The following is a 14,412-nucleotide window of genomic DNA, read 5'->3' as shown; positions in this document are numbered from 1 at the left end:
AAATAAGGGTTCAAAAATAAAATTAACACTTTAAAAATGGTTCAAAAACAAAATCAACACTTTAAAATAAAAGTGTAAAATGTATTTTTGAACCATTAAAAAATGGTACAAAAATAAAATCAACAGTTCAAAATGAAATGATATAAAATGACATGACAGGCCACATGTGAGTTTGACACATGTGAGCTAGAAGATAGATTACTAATTATAACTATTTAAACTTTTTACATCATTACTGCTTTAGTAAATGTTTTATTTTTCAGTCTTGAATATTAAGGGGAGAAAAGAGGAGAAATTGTGAGGATGTGGATTTTTGTGTTAATTTAGTCCCTGTGTTGTTGCTGATCCCAGCTGCCTCTCGTTTCCCCTCCCTGTGTATTTAATCCCACCTGTGTTCGCTGATCCTTGTCGTGAGTCATCAGTTGTGTCTCGCTGTCCGGTTTAGTTTCAGTGTGTCTGAGTTCCCAGCCTCATTGTTCACCTGTGCTGCCTGGATTTCTGTTCCCTTTTGTGATTCTCATTAAAAACATCGTTTCTCACTACAACCTGGGTCCAGCCGCGTCCTGTCCTCACCACCGCGTTTTCCAAAATTTCAGCTTTCAGGGACAAGAAACAGAAGGCAACTCTAGTTTCAACAGTCCTGTTCTGACGCAGCCGTCAGCCTTTATAAACCACTCATAACAGCCAAAGAAAGAGATTTACACGCACCATTTTTCCAACCAGTCTTCGTGATGCTAGTTTCAAAGTTTCGCCATGCAGCCTCCTGAACCTTTCAGTTTTCCTTGAGCCGCTGCTGATTCTTTGCTCCTGTTAAAGCCTCCAAGTCTGCTTTCATCCTGCTGCTCCGATCCGCTTCCTGCTCTCAGCTGATAACGGAGAGCAGAATGCGATGCAGCTGGCAGCTCTGTTGCACATTTTTCAATCTTACTCTTTTTATCCTGGCCCCGTTGTGTATTGTCTTATAGAAAACTGTGTTTTTAAACCCTCCATATGGTGTTGCATAATAACTACGACGTGCCAGATATTGTATGTTCTGAGGATGGATGTATTAAACACAGGAAGTGGACCCGTGTTTACAGCTCCCCATGTGTTTCCAGTTCTTCTGCATGGTGCCGACAAGCTGAGAGCCCTAACTGAGACCACCCTGTGACGGCCCGATTGTCCGACACAGGATGTTCAGTGGAGGAGGCGGGGGGCAGGGAGCGCTCTCTCTGTGCGTAACAATAAAACCACCTGAAGACGTCCTGAGTACACTCTGAATAAACAATAAAACATCTTCATTTTCTAAATCAGCCCTTCTGATGGGTTTTAGACAAGTAAACACTGAGTTGTTATGATATTACAATGATTATATTACAGACATTCTGATGCAGGTGGAGCAAACCCCATTGAAATAAGCGCAACGTAGCTTTAAAAAGCTGGAATCTTTGGTAATAATTTAAAGTAAACACTGGTGGCCTTAACTAAAAAGGCAAGTATGAAATCCTTTTTATTTTATAAGGATCTTATTTTTCTAATATCTACCCACCAATAGTCTAAAAATCCTGCGTTTCGATGTAAAACCGCAAAAGTATTTTGTATAACTTAAAGGTTGTTTGGCAACAGATTAATTTGTAAAGAAAAATCCCAGAAATACTTTCAAAGTGGTGAAAACAAATATGTTTATCAAAGTCTGTGTGGCGATTTATGACAATGAATCATGTTTTTAAATGTTAATAAAGAGTAATTGAAAGACAGCTTTAAAGAATACAGATAAATCTTTGTAGCAACAATGCTCCGACCCAGAAGTGAGTTGATCTTAAGTACTTCAGGCTGCTCCGCGTTGCAAACAAACACCGTTCTGCAGTGGAAATATTTGGTATATTTCCATTTCAGGAAACATTGCTTGTCATCTGCAAATGCACATTCAGTTCAAACCACAGAAAGAGAGAAAAGCATAAAGATTTTCCCAGAATGAATTCTGTCTCTGCATCATTATAGCTCAGTTAAGATCCACAGTGACAAAATGGAAAACCACTCTGAAGCCTAATTGTTGAAAATTGGTCTTGTTTTTGGAAACTGTGAATCCTGTGTCCTCCAGGTATCTTGGCTTCCCAAATACTTAAATAGTGTGTTTTATTCAAATTGACACAATGGTGAAAACCTCCTTGTTTAACTCCTTTATGTGTCACTGAACAGTTGCACTTTTTATGTACACCACACTCATAAAAGTCGTCTGTAGCCAGTTGCTTCCTTAATCAGAGATGTATGTGCTCTTCACGCGCAAAAAAAAAATACTTCTTCGGTTTTTCTTTGTTGTTTTGCTTTTTATCACATTTTCAAATGAGGATTTCATCTATTTATGGAGAAAATCTAACAAAAAACATCTAGTAATGTCAGATTTTGTGATCGAGAAGGAAATAAATCCAGAAAGGAATATTAAAGTTACTTGAAGAGGGTTGAAATCCATTTATAATAAGACTTAGAAAAGATAATGATGACAGAAGAAAAGGACAAACAGCCCGGAGGACTGCAGAAAATAAAACAGGATGGAAAGGAGGAAATTAAACTAACTGGCTTTCGAAGTGGGAAAGTGGATAAAGGACAAGGTTTGACAAACTGGTGAAACTGGGAAAGAACCTTAACACATAAATAAAACACTTAAATACAGATGGAGAGGATGTCACTAATCAAACTCTAAACAGTAACACCAAAATAGGAATCAAAAACAGTACTCAGAAAACACAACAAGAGCAAAGAATCTCAACACAAAGGAATGAACACTGTATGGAACAATGTAGGTGACAAAAATCAACAAAACTAGTCCAGTTCACAACTGAAAACACAAACATTAAGAGATCATGACAGGCTCTATGAAAATATAACTACCTCCTTGTTAAATGCCAAATTATCTCTGATTACCATATTTTATTCAATTTCATTAATCACACTGGTGCAGAGTTGTCAAATAAATTTATAATTCAGTTCATTTATGACTGTGTTTTCAAAAAGGAAACAGTTTAAGTCATTTAAGTTCTGGTCATCGCTGGTTTTATATCGGATCGGATCGGTATTGGCCGATACCAAACCTCAGATATCTGCATCGGTATCCATAGTGAAAAAAGTGGATCAGTGCATCCTTATCAGAGACATTAGAGTGTGTGTGGCAAAAAAAAGCACAAAATAATCTTGGGGGGGGGAGTAAAAACTTTTTAACAACATCATACTTTAACAAAATACTGTATTTCTCTTAATCCATTGATTATAACCTCTTGTATGTGAAGGATTGCAGGGGAGCTGGCATCTGCCTCCAGTAGCAGCGGTGGACAGTACGTTTACTTGAAGATTGCACTTAAGTACATTTTTTGAGTATCTTTACTTTACTTGAGTATTTATTTTGGGGAAGCTTACAACTTTCACTCCACTCCATTTCAAAAACAAATATATTACTGTCAACTCCACTACGTTTCCAGGAAGCTTGTCGTTACTTGTTCCTTTTTGCTCAGCGTAGCTTTAGTCCGCTGTTGCTGTTTTCTTTCCTGAAATGCAATTAGCCACATGCTGTGCTCCTCGCAGTCACCGCTCACACCTGGGATTGGGGCGAGAGGGGGACATTTTCAATAAAAAGAAAAGATAAAAATGGCTTTTTGCTGCAGTTTTTATCCTGAAGTCTGTACAGTTGTATTCTTTTTGTCGAAACATCATCTGGTGGTTTCAGGAAGTTACAGCGTTCTGTAGAAGCACTCAGAAAACAACACAGCAATGTATTAATATTAGAAAATATAATTTGAACCGTTGAATACTTGAGTATTTCTAAATGAATGCACTTTTGAGTATTTTAGTATTTTTAAAAGTTTGATTAGAGTAAACTTTTGACTTGTAGCTGAGTAAGATTTGACCATATCAATACTTTTACTCAAGTACTAGAGTAGAGTTGTCCACCTCAGTCCATCGCTGGGTTAGAGGCTGGACAGATTGTCAGTCTGTCTATGTACTTCCATAAAATATTTGAGAAAAACAAACGGAGAAGAAGTCTCTGTTCTGATATATGAGACATTAAAAGGAAAATATGCGTGTGCGTGAATTAGAGGCCACCGGGGCCACCGGGGCCCCTCTCACTGAAAGAGGCAGTCTGTCTCTTTCCTGTGAAGTGGGACTGACTGTGTAACTTGAGTCGGGATAAAAACTGTGCTCCGGATCCGGCTGCCCGTCCAGATGCACAGAGACGGAAGGTGCAGGATGGATCCCGTCCCGCTGCTGCTCGTCCTGCTCGCATCGTGGCCCCTGTCCTCGGCGGTCTACGAGGGGCCCCTCCAGCCGGAGATCTCCAACGGCACCTTCCACCACTTCTTCGTCCCGGACGGGGATTATGAGGAGACGGTCGACCCGGAGCACTGCCAGATGCTGTTCAAGTTCTCCGACGTGGTTCCGTGCGCGGCCGCGGAGGAGAGCGACGCCGCGGTGCGCGACGACTTCATCATCACCAAGCTGCAGGCGGAGGACGCGGCGCGGCTGCTGGAGGGCATCGGCCGCGCCGTGGCGCACGACCTGGACGGAGAGGACAGCTACGGGAAGTTCCTCCTGAAGGAGATCTCCCAGATCGGCGAGGCCTTCTCCAGCGTGGACAAGTCGCTGGTGGAGCTGGAGGTGAAGTTCAAGCAAAGTCAAGAGACTGAGCTGAGGGAGGAAGAGCAGCTGAACGGCTACGTGGTGAAGCAAGTGAGCGACATCAGAGGCGCTCTGAGGGAAACCACCGACATCTCTCAGGGACTCAGAGACAGACATGAGCTGCTGTCTCTCATCATCCGCAGCCATGGCACCAGACTGAGCCGCCTGAAGACCGAGTTCCTCAATGTGGGCTCATGAATGTGTTTGGGAGACAGTGAGTAATATAAAAGAGCCACCCAGTTCATCAAGCAACTTTAAAGTGTACTGTGGTTTGTGAATATGCCTCTGAAGTATTTCACCCTGACCTTTTGGGTGTTCTCGTTCCGCTGAGCTATGCGGGGAGCTGGAACAAAAATATCAACACATTCCTGTCAGACAGGAGTGGGAAAAAAGCAACGAGTGGATGAATTATGGCTGTGCCACCACTACTAGACGGGGTTTGTTCGGTCAGAATGATTAAACTTAATGTTCTCAGATGTCAGTCTGTATTATTTGAACGTTATTGATAGTTCATTGAATAAATATATATTTCATAACAATGAATTCCCCCTTTTGTTGCGGTCAGGTTGAAAAGCAGGCCGGAGTTAGAGTACATTTTACAGAACTTGAATTTACGGGAAGTTTTGCAAAAAATATAATTTCAGTAATTCAAGCAGTGAATCTTATATAAATATATATTTTTGTTGATAAAAAAAAACAATAAAAAACAGAAAGGTCTGAAAATTACATCCATATAATGCTTAAAAGTTAAAAGTTTGCTTTAAAAGCAGCCACATTGTATGTGCAGTGTCGGTTCTGCTGTCTCACCTTTCTCTTATTGTCCTTAGATTCTCTGTGGTTGGATTACTGTCAGGTCAGTTAGTTGATCAGTCCTTCACAGTGGTGTTATTGTCATTGAAACCTGAAATTCTCGACAACAACCTGATGTCCAGACCGTGGTCGTCTGAGTGACGTCATCAACACCAGAAGATGACACGGTTCCCTAAATCCTCACTCATTATGGAAACTTCAAGCATCTTGGATTCCATCCCTCTCTACTCATGCTCCAGACTCTGACCTAGAAATCACTTTCATCTGGAAAGCGTTAACTGGACCTCTGAGCAGCAGTCCGGTGCTTTTTCTCCCAGCTTCAGACACTTCTCATGTTAATTAGTGACTTTATTCACTAATGAATGCAGCAGTTGCAGCCCACGTCCTTCATAGAAGCTCCAACTCTCACTTTGGCTTGCGCACACTTTTTTATTCCACTAAACTTTCCATCATTCTTCTCTTGTGTGTGTGTGAATGACTGTCTGCTTAACTGTCAACTCAGCATTCTCCTCCATGACCAAGTAAGCCACAACAACATTTGTGCAACAAACAATTTTTGTTTTATTTTAAGTAAAAGCTACATTTTCTAAGAAAATGAATTTTTGGTTTTCATGAGTTGTAAGACATAATTAGGGAAAATAAATGCTATAATTTGATAGTATTCCACTTTGCTTAGATGCACTTAGATGCAAGAAAATCTTCATAGTTTAAGCGGTAATGTTAACAGAATCTCATCATGAAGCTAGTTTAACCATCTCCACTGCTTATTTTAGAGTTGGTGTCACTTTCCATTCACACGCTTTTTGTTTACAGATCAATAAGTAACAGCATTTTTTTTGTTTCTCTGTGGTTTTAATGGAAACAAACACTGGTCTTCCCAACTCTACAGAGTGCATAACTATTACACTGATGGACTAAAGCTGTGTGTGGGTGTCCCAGACACATTTCTGGGGCCTCATGCAACCTCTCGCCGGCCCTGCATCCATCTGCGTTTCGGTCTGGATGTCATGATTATTTTTTCATGCCTTTCCTTAGCTCTCAGGCTTTCTGCTGTAAATCTACTTTTTTCTTTGAACTGTGAATTTTGCATAAACTGTCCTGTTTGCTTTCCGTTCATTATGTCACTAGAGTTATTCCTGGCACCACGCGAGTGGCAGACTCGGCTGTCCCTTCAAATTGGACCTGGTTAATGGGCGTCTAAAGTCTGTCGCTGCCTCCTGCAAACCATCTGGAAGTGACCCGCCGGAGTATGAAACATGTTTGCTCCAAAGCAGCCACTGTCACTATTGTCTGCTCGTTTATCTGTCAGATGCAGTTCATGATTCATGTGAAATATTACTGTGGTAAACTTCTGAACACTTCCAGATAAGGCCAGTTTGCTGTAAATAGAACAATGAACAAAATCCAGTTTGCTCCTGTTGTTGTTTTCAGCTGGAAAATAAGTTCTTATTTTAGACATACTGTCTGTCCTAGAAATGGAAAAGAGAAAACAGTTTACAGTCTGTTTGCGTCTGTGATCCCCAAACCTTCAGCTTTTCAGAGCCTTCTGTAATCTGTGGATTGTTTAATTACTGTGTAAAATTCACCCGCTCCACCCAGCATCTGCAAAAAACAACAACAACAACAACAAAAAACCCACAAACGAGCTGCCAGAAGTGTGCTCCCTCTCTTTACCAGCAATGCTTTCTGCAGATTTGAGGGCGGCCAGTTGGGCTGCCACTGGGTGTGATTTCCTCTGTCTGGTTTTCCTCACAGTCCAGCTTCCCCTGAGGGACCCCCTTTCTAAGACAGCCCTCTGTAGCTCAGCACATGGCTAACCGGCATCGTCAAAAAAAAAAAAAAAACTGAACTGCAGGAGCTTTGTGTGTACAGAAACCCTATATGTCTGCACTGCTCTTAATTTCCAGAGGCACCGCACAGGGCTCAGAAGATTCGACTGAAAAATAAGGGTACATTTTCCACAGAGTGAGATTAAGGTAGCGGGTTGCAACTGTTCTTAAATGTCTAGGTTTTTTTTGTTTTGTTTCTTTTTCTTTTTTGACTCAAAGGCACGTTTTCCTTTTGTGGATTTAGTCGGCTTTTGTGTGGAGGCGCAAAGCAGCAGGGTGAGCTTAAAGGGAGCAGACTGTTTCCCAGTAAGACACATTTTCAGGACAAACAAGGAAAGGTCAGGAATGTAGCACCGAGTTGACCTGAGAAAACTTTGACCCCTTCCTCTCTGCACTGAGAAATAAAACCTTCAAGAGAACTTGTGTTTCTGTCAGAAATAATTGCTGAATATATTGTGGGTTAGCAGCCTTGCTGTTTCAACACAGCAGAGTCAGCTGTGACCACATGTTTCATTTACCAGCATGTGTAATAATGAAAGTGCAAGTGATCCACTTTTTAAACATCATCTTGGGTGATTAATGTTAATTAATAAAAGAAATACCTTTGAAAACAAGGAAAAGTAAACACCGACTCTTGAAAATGTAAATGTCACATTTAAACTTAATGGCAAAAGCAAATAAAGGTACAGTATGTAATTAGATATTTTTTGTGTTAGTTCCTGTAGTTTCCACATTTATATACAGTAACTGACCCTTTAGGATATGTTAGTTGACAGCAGAACTAAAGTCCAGTTTAACTTTAAGACAATTCATTTTGAGACAGAAATACATTATATCCTGGCTGTTCCTAAAAACATTATATTTCCATAAAAAGTACTGTAAAGTTTTGTAAAACTATGTGATGGATGGATGAATTTATGGATAAATGGAGTCAAAAATGAGACAAATAAAAATTATGAATTGCGTTTTTCCTGATTTATTAAAAAAAACGTAATTAATGACTTATTTTGTTTGTTTTGTTCTGTAGGCAGTGAACCATGAAAACCTGAGGCGCCCTCTACATGTTGACAGAGGAACAATTTTTAGTGGTTCTGGACTTTATGAAGTTACTGATCTTGTCAGCCCTGTCGGTACTGCACTGCTACATTTAACCCACACACAGTTTTCTTTGTAATATGATATACTTTTTACACAAAAAACCCCCTCAAAGTTATAACATTTCATTACATTTTTACACTGCAAAATGAATCAGGGGAGACACATATGAGTAAAGCAATTGTTTTAAAAATACTGGTTTTAATTTCTTTGTGATTTAAGATAGAAGAGAGTCTGATGAATACAACTGGCTTTACTCGTATTATATGTAGTTTATTTACCTCTAACTGACAGCTGAAAATGGCTTCACTACTTGCTCCTGTCCGATTTGGGAAAAGTTCATAATTCAGTTTAGGTTTCTGACTCGTGTCGTGTTCTGACTGTTTGGATTTGCACATGTAAGCAGTTACGAGTTAAGAGGAATCCAAGCTGCTGTTCCTCTGCCTGCTGAGACACCAGTGAGCCCACGTCAGTTTAAACGGCATCTATAAAAACATTTATATATCAGTTTATTAGTTTTAAATGGCTGTTTTATTTTTTCAAAAAATATCTTGATGAAGGTAAGACCTCGAGAACAAACAAAACATTTCCCTCAAACACTGTTTGGTCTTAATGCTCATATTTTTCCTTGAATAAACACAAATGCATCTGCATACTTACAGTTCAAAAAGTACATGTACATATTTATAGTTTTGAATGGGTACATAATGATACACAGTTGCCCTTTGAAATGTGATGATGCACATCAATAATTTTCTCTTCAATACAGTTTGTTTCAAAGTTCTGCTATTGAGCTTCTGCCAGTTTTTCTTTTTCTGTTTCTCTTCTTCTCAATCTAGCAGAATTTATAGGAAGAAATGATGATGTCCCCCTCCTGGAGAGCAAGCAATGACACATAAGAGTTCGTTCGGAAAAAAGCACCAGAGGAACTAAGCTTCAGGCAAATGTCACCTCTTTATCATTTCTGTCTGTCTGGGAGCCTGTACTTTTTCTCTGTCTGAAGGCGCTCAGTGACCCGGGATGAAACTGTCTGCGGAGCGAGGCTCAGAAACTGTTTCAGGATGAGACAGGCGTCTGTTTGGGTGGTCACGGCCCGTCACACGCAGCCGTTCTCCTGTCTGGGCTTGTGAGCCACAGGGGTGTGAGGGGGATAGAGGGAAGGAGCCAGCGTGCACAGGAAGCCTGCCAGCAATGTGAGGCCCAGTCCACCCCAAGCGCAAAACATGGACCAGCCGTAACCGTGGCTGATATCCTCTGGTATACCAAACATGTAGCGGGGATAGCGGGACAGTTCAAAGTTGATCCCAGCCACGCATGTGCAGAGGGAGATTATGCAGCATGTCCCTGATGGAGGGGAAAAACAAAACAAGTCAGACATGATGACAAAACAGTTTCGCAGTATAGAAGAGAAGATAGGGCATGAGTGGTTCTGTTGCCGAGTTTTAGTGTTGAGCTATGTGGCTGGGTTGTGATACTGTGAAGCTTTTTTAGGTTTAAGGCTCAACACTGATAACCTTCAAGGGTTTAAAATGATCAAACCAGCTACTTTTACAAGTTCTTTTCAATCACCGCTCTCAATATGTCTTTTAAGGTTTTAAGATAGCTAGCTGTCTTAAATTTTGAGGGAACTACTTCAGTTTCCTGCGTTACTCCTTTGTAACAAATTACAAATTAAGATAAAGGCATTGTAATTGTATTTTATTGATTCACAGTGGTTGTTCCATTTTACATTGAATTACAGTTATCCATTTGTATCTTAATGACTCCTATCATATAGATGAACATTTATTACTGTAAATGAAACATATTTATCAAAATGAATTTAACTTTTTGGGGGGTTTTCTTCGTAAACCTGCCTTTTCAAGACGAACTTGCCACTAACAATATGGTGGATTCGCGGACGCATCGTTTCTAATGGGCAACGAGGCCAGTGCAGCGGATGAGACATTTAAAAGCACCCTCAGAGAGACCACACTGCCCCTGTGTGGTGAGCTAAGGCAGGACTTATCTTACCTCCCATGAGGAAGAGGAGTCCAGCCACGTACTGCATCAGATCATGCTCCTGACAGCAGCCCAGCACGCCTATGATCCAGCCGAACAGGATGATGGATATGGCCATGCCGATGAAACTGGCAGTCATCCTCTGGAGGTCTGAAGAAACGCACAGCACAGGGTTTTATTGTTTGTTTTGTTTTTAAAAGCTGTGCATCCTATTTTTTATTTTTTTTTACACGTAATCAGACTAATAAAACAAAAATAAATAAATAAAATGTGGTGTCTACTCACGGAGTGCGTGCCACTCATCCTGCCTGATAGTCTTCGTCAGATTTATTGGCAGGTTTCTGGGCAGCGCTGCAGAAGAGTAGTAGTATTTTATGGGTGTGCAGCGCGGAACCAATCCTGAGGATGTAAACAACACAAAGAGGACGTCTCGCATTAGCGCTCAGATCAGATGGGAAGGATATCACACGGCTCTCTGCTGCCACCCCCTTCTTTCCTTCGCCACAAAACAGCTACCAACCCGCCACCCTCCCCCATCCTTCCCATCTCTTCCACCACCACCCACCCTTCTATCCACCCACTCTGTTGTACAGTAAGCTTTTCCGCACGCATCTCCCAGCTCCTGTTACTACAGCTCACCCTTTCGCGCTTGGAGGGGAAAAAAAAAGAAAGAAAGAAAACACAAAGCTCGTCGATGGCATTGTAACTGTACTCCATGTTGCTGCGTAGAGGCCTTGAGGGTCTGTGCGCAGCATCAGCACCTTGGATAGCGAAAGTACACAGCGCAGCGCCGCTCATGCACACAACCCAAACGATTAATTCAACACCATTAAACACCAAATAAACATTCAGACCTTTAAAGATCAAATCCTCCGTCTCCAGGTCGAATCCTTCCCGGTGGCACTTTCTCCACAGCCCGGTGATGGTGGAGTTGAAGTGCCGACTGCAGAGGGACTCCATGGCCGAGGCGGGAGGCAAGAAGTGCCTCTTGGCCCGCAGCAGAATGTCGCCCTTCCTCTCTGCGTGTTTCTCCCTCGGCAGCATGCGGAGCGGGAGGTTGTTGTTGGAGATGTAGATGTAGCCCGGGTCGTTTCTTTTGTTGGAGTAATTCTTGCAGCGCTCCCGGTGCCGCCTGGCGTCCGTCTCGTACCAGTTGTCGGTGCTTATCGCCACGGCTATCAGCCCCAGCGCGCAGAACGCCAAAAACAGCCCCGCCACGGTTAAAGTCCTCATAGCAGCCATGTTTCCATGCGCTTCTGGCCTCGGCGCCGTGACGGTTTCACGGGGTGGTGGTGGATGGGGCAACTCTGGCTCCTGGATGCTGCTGCTTTCACTGGCTGCGGTGTGGAGCAAATTCGGCGATATGTCCAAATCCGAAAGGTGGATGCAGCACACAAGCCCTCATTTCTCCCAAATTTCGACCACCTAAATGAACCAAATATTTATGGAGGAAGATTTAAAAAAATGAAAAAGAAAAAAACACTGGGGCCTGGATCTGCTGTTTTGGTTGTGTCTCCTTTATGCATCTGAACTCGGTGTATCCCGGATACTGGTCGCGTCCAGCAGCTCTTTCCAGCAGATGGAGACAGAGCGAGTATTTGGAAACAGTCGCCCCAGAGCTGCACTTACTGCACCGAGGACCATCATGTGTAGGAAGAGATCTCCAGAGCCTGCCAGAGCCACTCAAGAGGATGCATCCTGCCTCCTCCCTTTAATGGACCGTCTCCTGAATAAAAACAGCCGCTGCGGTCTCAAGTAGTAAAACACTGAAAGGCAGACCATATTAAGCCCCCGCACACTGGCCTTGCTTCCTTTGTGTAATGTACAGGAAACGGTTTCATCACATCCAAGATTGCTTCTGGTAAATTTCCATTCCAGCACAGCTGTACAAATAACTGTGTGGGTCTTTCTGTAGATCAGGTGAGAAACACCGTTAAGCATTTAAAACCAGAGGGTGGCGTTGGTGATATTTAATGTATGACCATAAATGCAAAAGTATCCCAATACCATGCCTTTAAACTTTTTCCACACTAAACAGAATTATAACCAACTGCTTTCATCTAAGTCTCAGTATAAACACAGCTATGCTTTGAGACCCTCAGTCTTGCTGGAGAACAACAGCGAACAAACAGCAAGCAGACCGGAAAAGTTGTGAGGAAGTTATAAAACAACATAAAACCATTTAAGCTTCTCATGGAGTACTGTTCCTTTAAAAAATAGAAAGAGTGGCAGATGCACAACTGTCAAGACATGGCTGTCTGTCTGTACTGACAGATTCAACTCTGGAGCTGGGAAATGTGTCGACAGCTCCAGTATTAGTACGATCTACAAATCTGGCCTGGTGGCAATAAGAAAGATAAGTTAGGAGGTATTCATTTATGATCCAATCAAAACCCAGATTTTACTCAAAGTTTCCGGTTGTGTCTCCTTTATGCAGTTTTGATAAGAAAGCTGATAAATTACTGAAGTTGATTGCTGATTGTTACGGATATATTCCCCACTCAAAGTGGGTTGCTGATTTGCATTTTTACTATTTTAGACATTTTCACAGGTGAAGCAACATTTTTTTAAAAATCGATGTTTTTCCCATTCTTAACGGTCATTTAGTTTTATTTTTAAAATATTTTTTAAATATTTGAAAATATGTCAATATTTAAAAAAAAAAATATATATATATATATATATATATATATATATACACACACACACACACACACACACACACACACACACACACACACACACACAGAGTTGTGCTGTATGAAATGTGCGTACTGAAGTTTGGAATTGTTCTGCTGGAACAATGAACAGATTCCATGACAAAGACAGAATTTTGTAAAAATCCTGCTTCTATGTTACCTTTACATCTGTTCAAATCACTGATATGAATGCATGTAAAGCAAGCCGTTGCTGAGTGTTTGAACAGTGTCCAAACATAAACGATGCTACCTAGTTTATCTGGAAGATGGTAGAATTAGCAAAAATAACAAGACAAGAAAAACTGTTTTTTTTTTTTTTGTTTTTTCGTTTTCTCCCATACTAACCAGAAAAGATGTCAGTACTTGTTTTTAGACATTTGGTCAAATTTTTAACTTGCATGAATCATGTTTCTTTTGAATAAATGCTACTTATAAATGTCATTAAACATATGTTATGTTAACAAATTATCTTGTATAGCTCAAATAATAGAATTCCAAAATTATTATAAATGAAAACTCGGATTGATTGTCTCATGCAGCCCCTCGAATGAGGAAAACGCCTCCCGGTTTTTACATCTGATTCGACTCAGCATCTCTGGGATTCTTGTTTTGCATTAAAAAAAACGTTACAGTTTTCAGGTAATCAGTTCACCTGACCTGAAGAAAAACTTCTTTTCTAACATCACAAAGCCTGTGTCATTTTCTTTTTTTTCCTTCCCCTAAAAACGATTATACATGTAAAAGATACAGCACCTATGCTACTCAGTTTACGATTAAAATGACACCACTCATATTTTTTACTGCATATAAATAGTTCCTCTTTTTATTTGCATGTTAGCGGCCCCCCCTCAACCCCCCAGCTTGCTTGGAAAAGGGACTCAAAGGAACACGGAGCCTCAGACCATTTCAGTCATGTTTTCACTGGTTTCATTCTCATGGTCAGAACTTCCTCTATTGAAACCAGAATGCCAAACTAAAAGGGGAACAAGCGAGGATCCAAACTTCGCTTTTGGTTTCAGCTCCTGAGAGCAGTATGCTTAAAATAATAATTACCAAAAAAAAAAATCCAACATGAATTAATCATACTGAGGTGTGACTGGCATTAAATCTCTGTGTGAGAGATCAACTGATCAGCTCATTTCATGTAGCAGATTTAGAGAGAAAAACTGGTTTCCTGCTCACTTATAAAGCCTGTTTGAAAAAGTTATGTTTTATTAAAATGTAATCACATCACAGCACAAGTAGATCTACAACTCAGAAAGAGTTGCAAATTCATTTTCTTAAAGGTATGATAACAAATGTACATTTTAATGCACCCAGTCAAACAGTGA

The 14,412-nt window shown here is 41.0% G+C and overlaps 2 protein-coding genes across 2 annotated transcripts; one reads left to right on the top strand and one right to left on the bottom strand.

Annotated features, from left to right (window-relative positions):
* Positions 1-1,683: 1,683 nt before the first annotated feature.
* On the top strand, positions 1,684-5,186 carry fibina (fin bud initiation factor a). The gene has a single exon (XM_015032935.1). It carries the CDS (start codon positions 4,195-4,197, stop codon positions 4,843-4,845), a length of 651 nt encoding a protein of 216 aa, XP_014888421.1. The 5' UTR covers positions 1,684-4,194; the 3' UTR covers positions 4,846-5,186.
* Positions 5,187-8,269: 3,083 nt separating this feature from the next.
* Positions 8,270-12,204, bottom strand: tmem276a (transmembrane protein 276a). The gene is made up of 4 exons (XM_015032934.1): positions 11,237-12,204; positions 10,668-10,781; positions 10,395-10,532; positions 8,270-9,725 (listed from the first exon to the last, which is right to left on the bottom strand). The coding sequence occupies exons 1-4, from the start codon at positions 11,622-11,624 to the stop codon at positions 9,478-9,480; spliced, it is 888 nt and encodes a 295-aa protein (XP_014888420.1). The 5' UTR covers positions 11,625-12,204; the 3' UTR covers positions 8,270-9,477.
* Between the last annotated feature and the right edge of the window lie 2,208 nt (positions 12,205-14,412).

This window comes from Poecilia latipinna, unplaced genomic scaffold, assembly GCF_001443285.1.
Source record: "Poecilia latipinna isolate Pla-1442-1.1 unplaced genomic scaffold, P_latipinna-1.0 Scaffold254, whole genome shotgun sequence".
Taxonomy (NCBI): Eukaryota; Metazoa; Chordata; class Actinopteri; order Cyprinodontiformes; family Poeciliidae; genus Poecilia; species Poecilia latipinna.
This window is presented reverse-complemented; position numbering and strand designations above follow the sequence as displayed.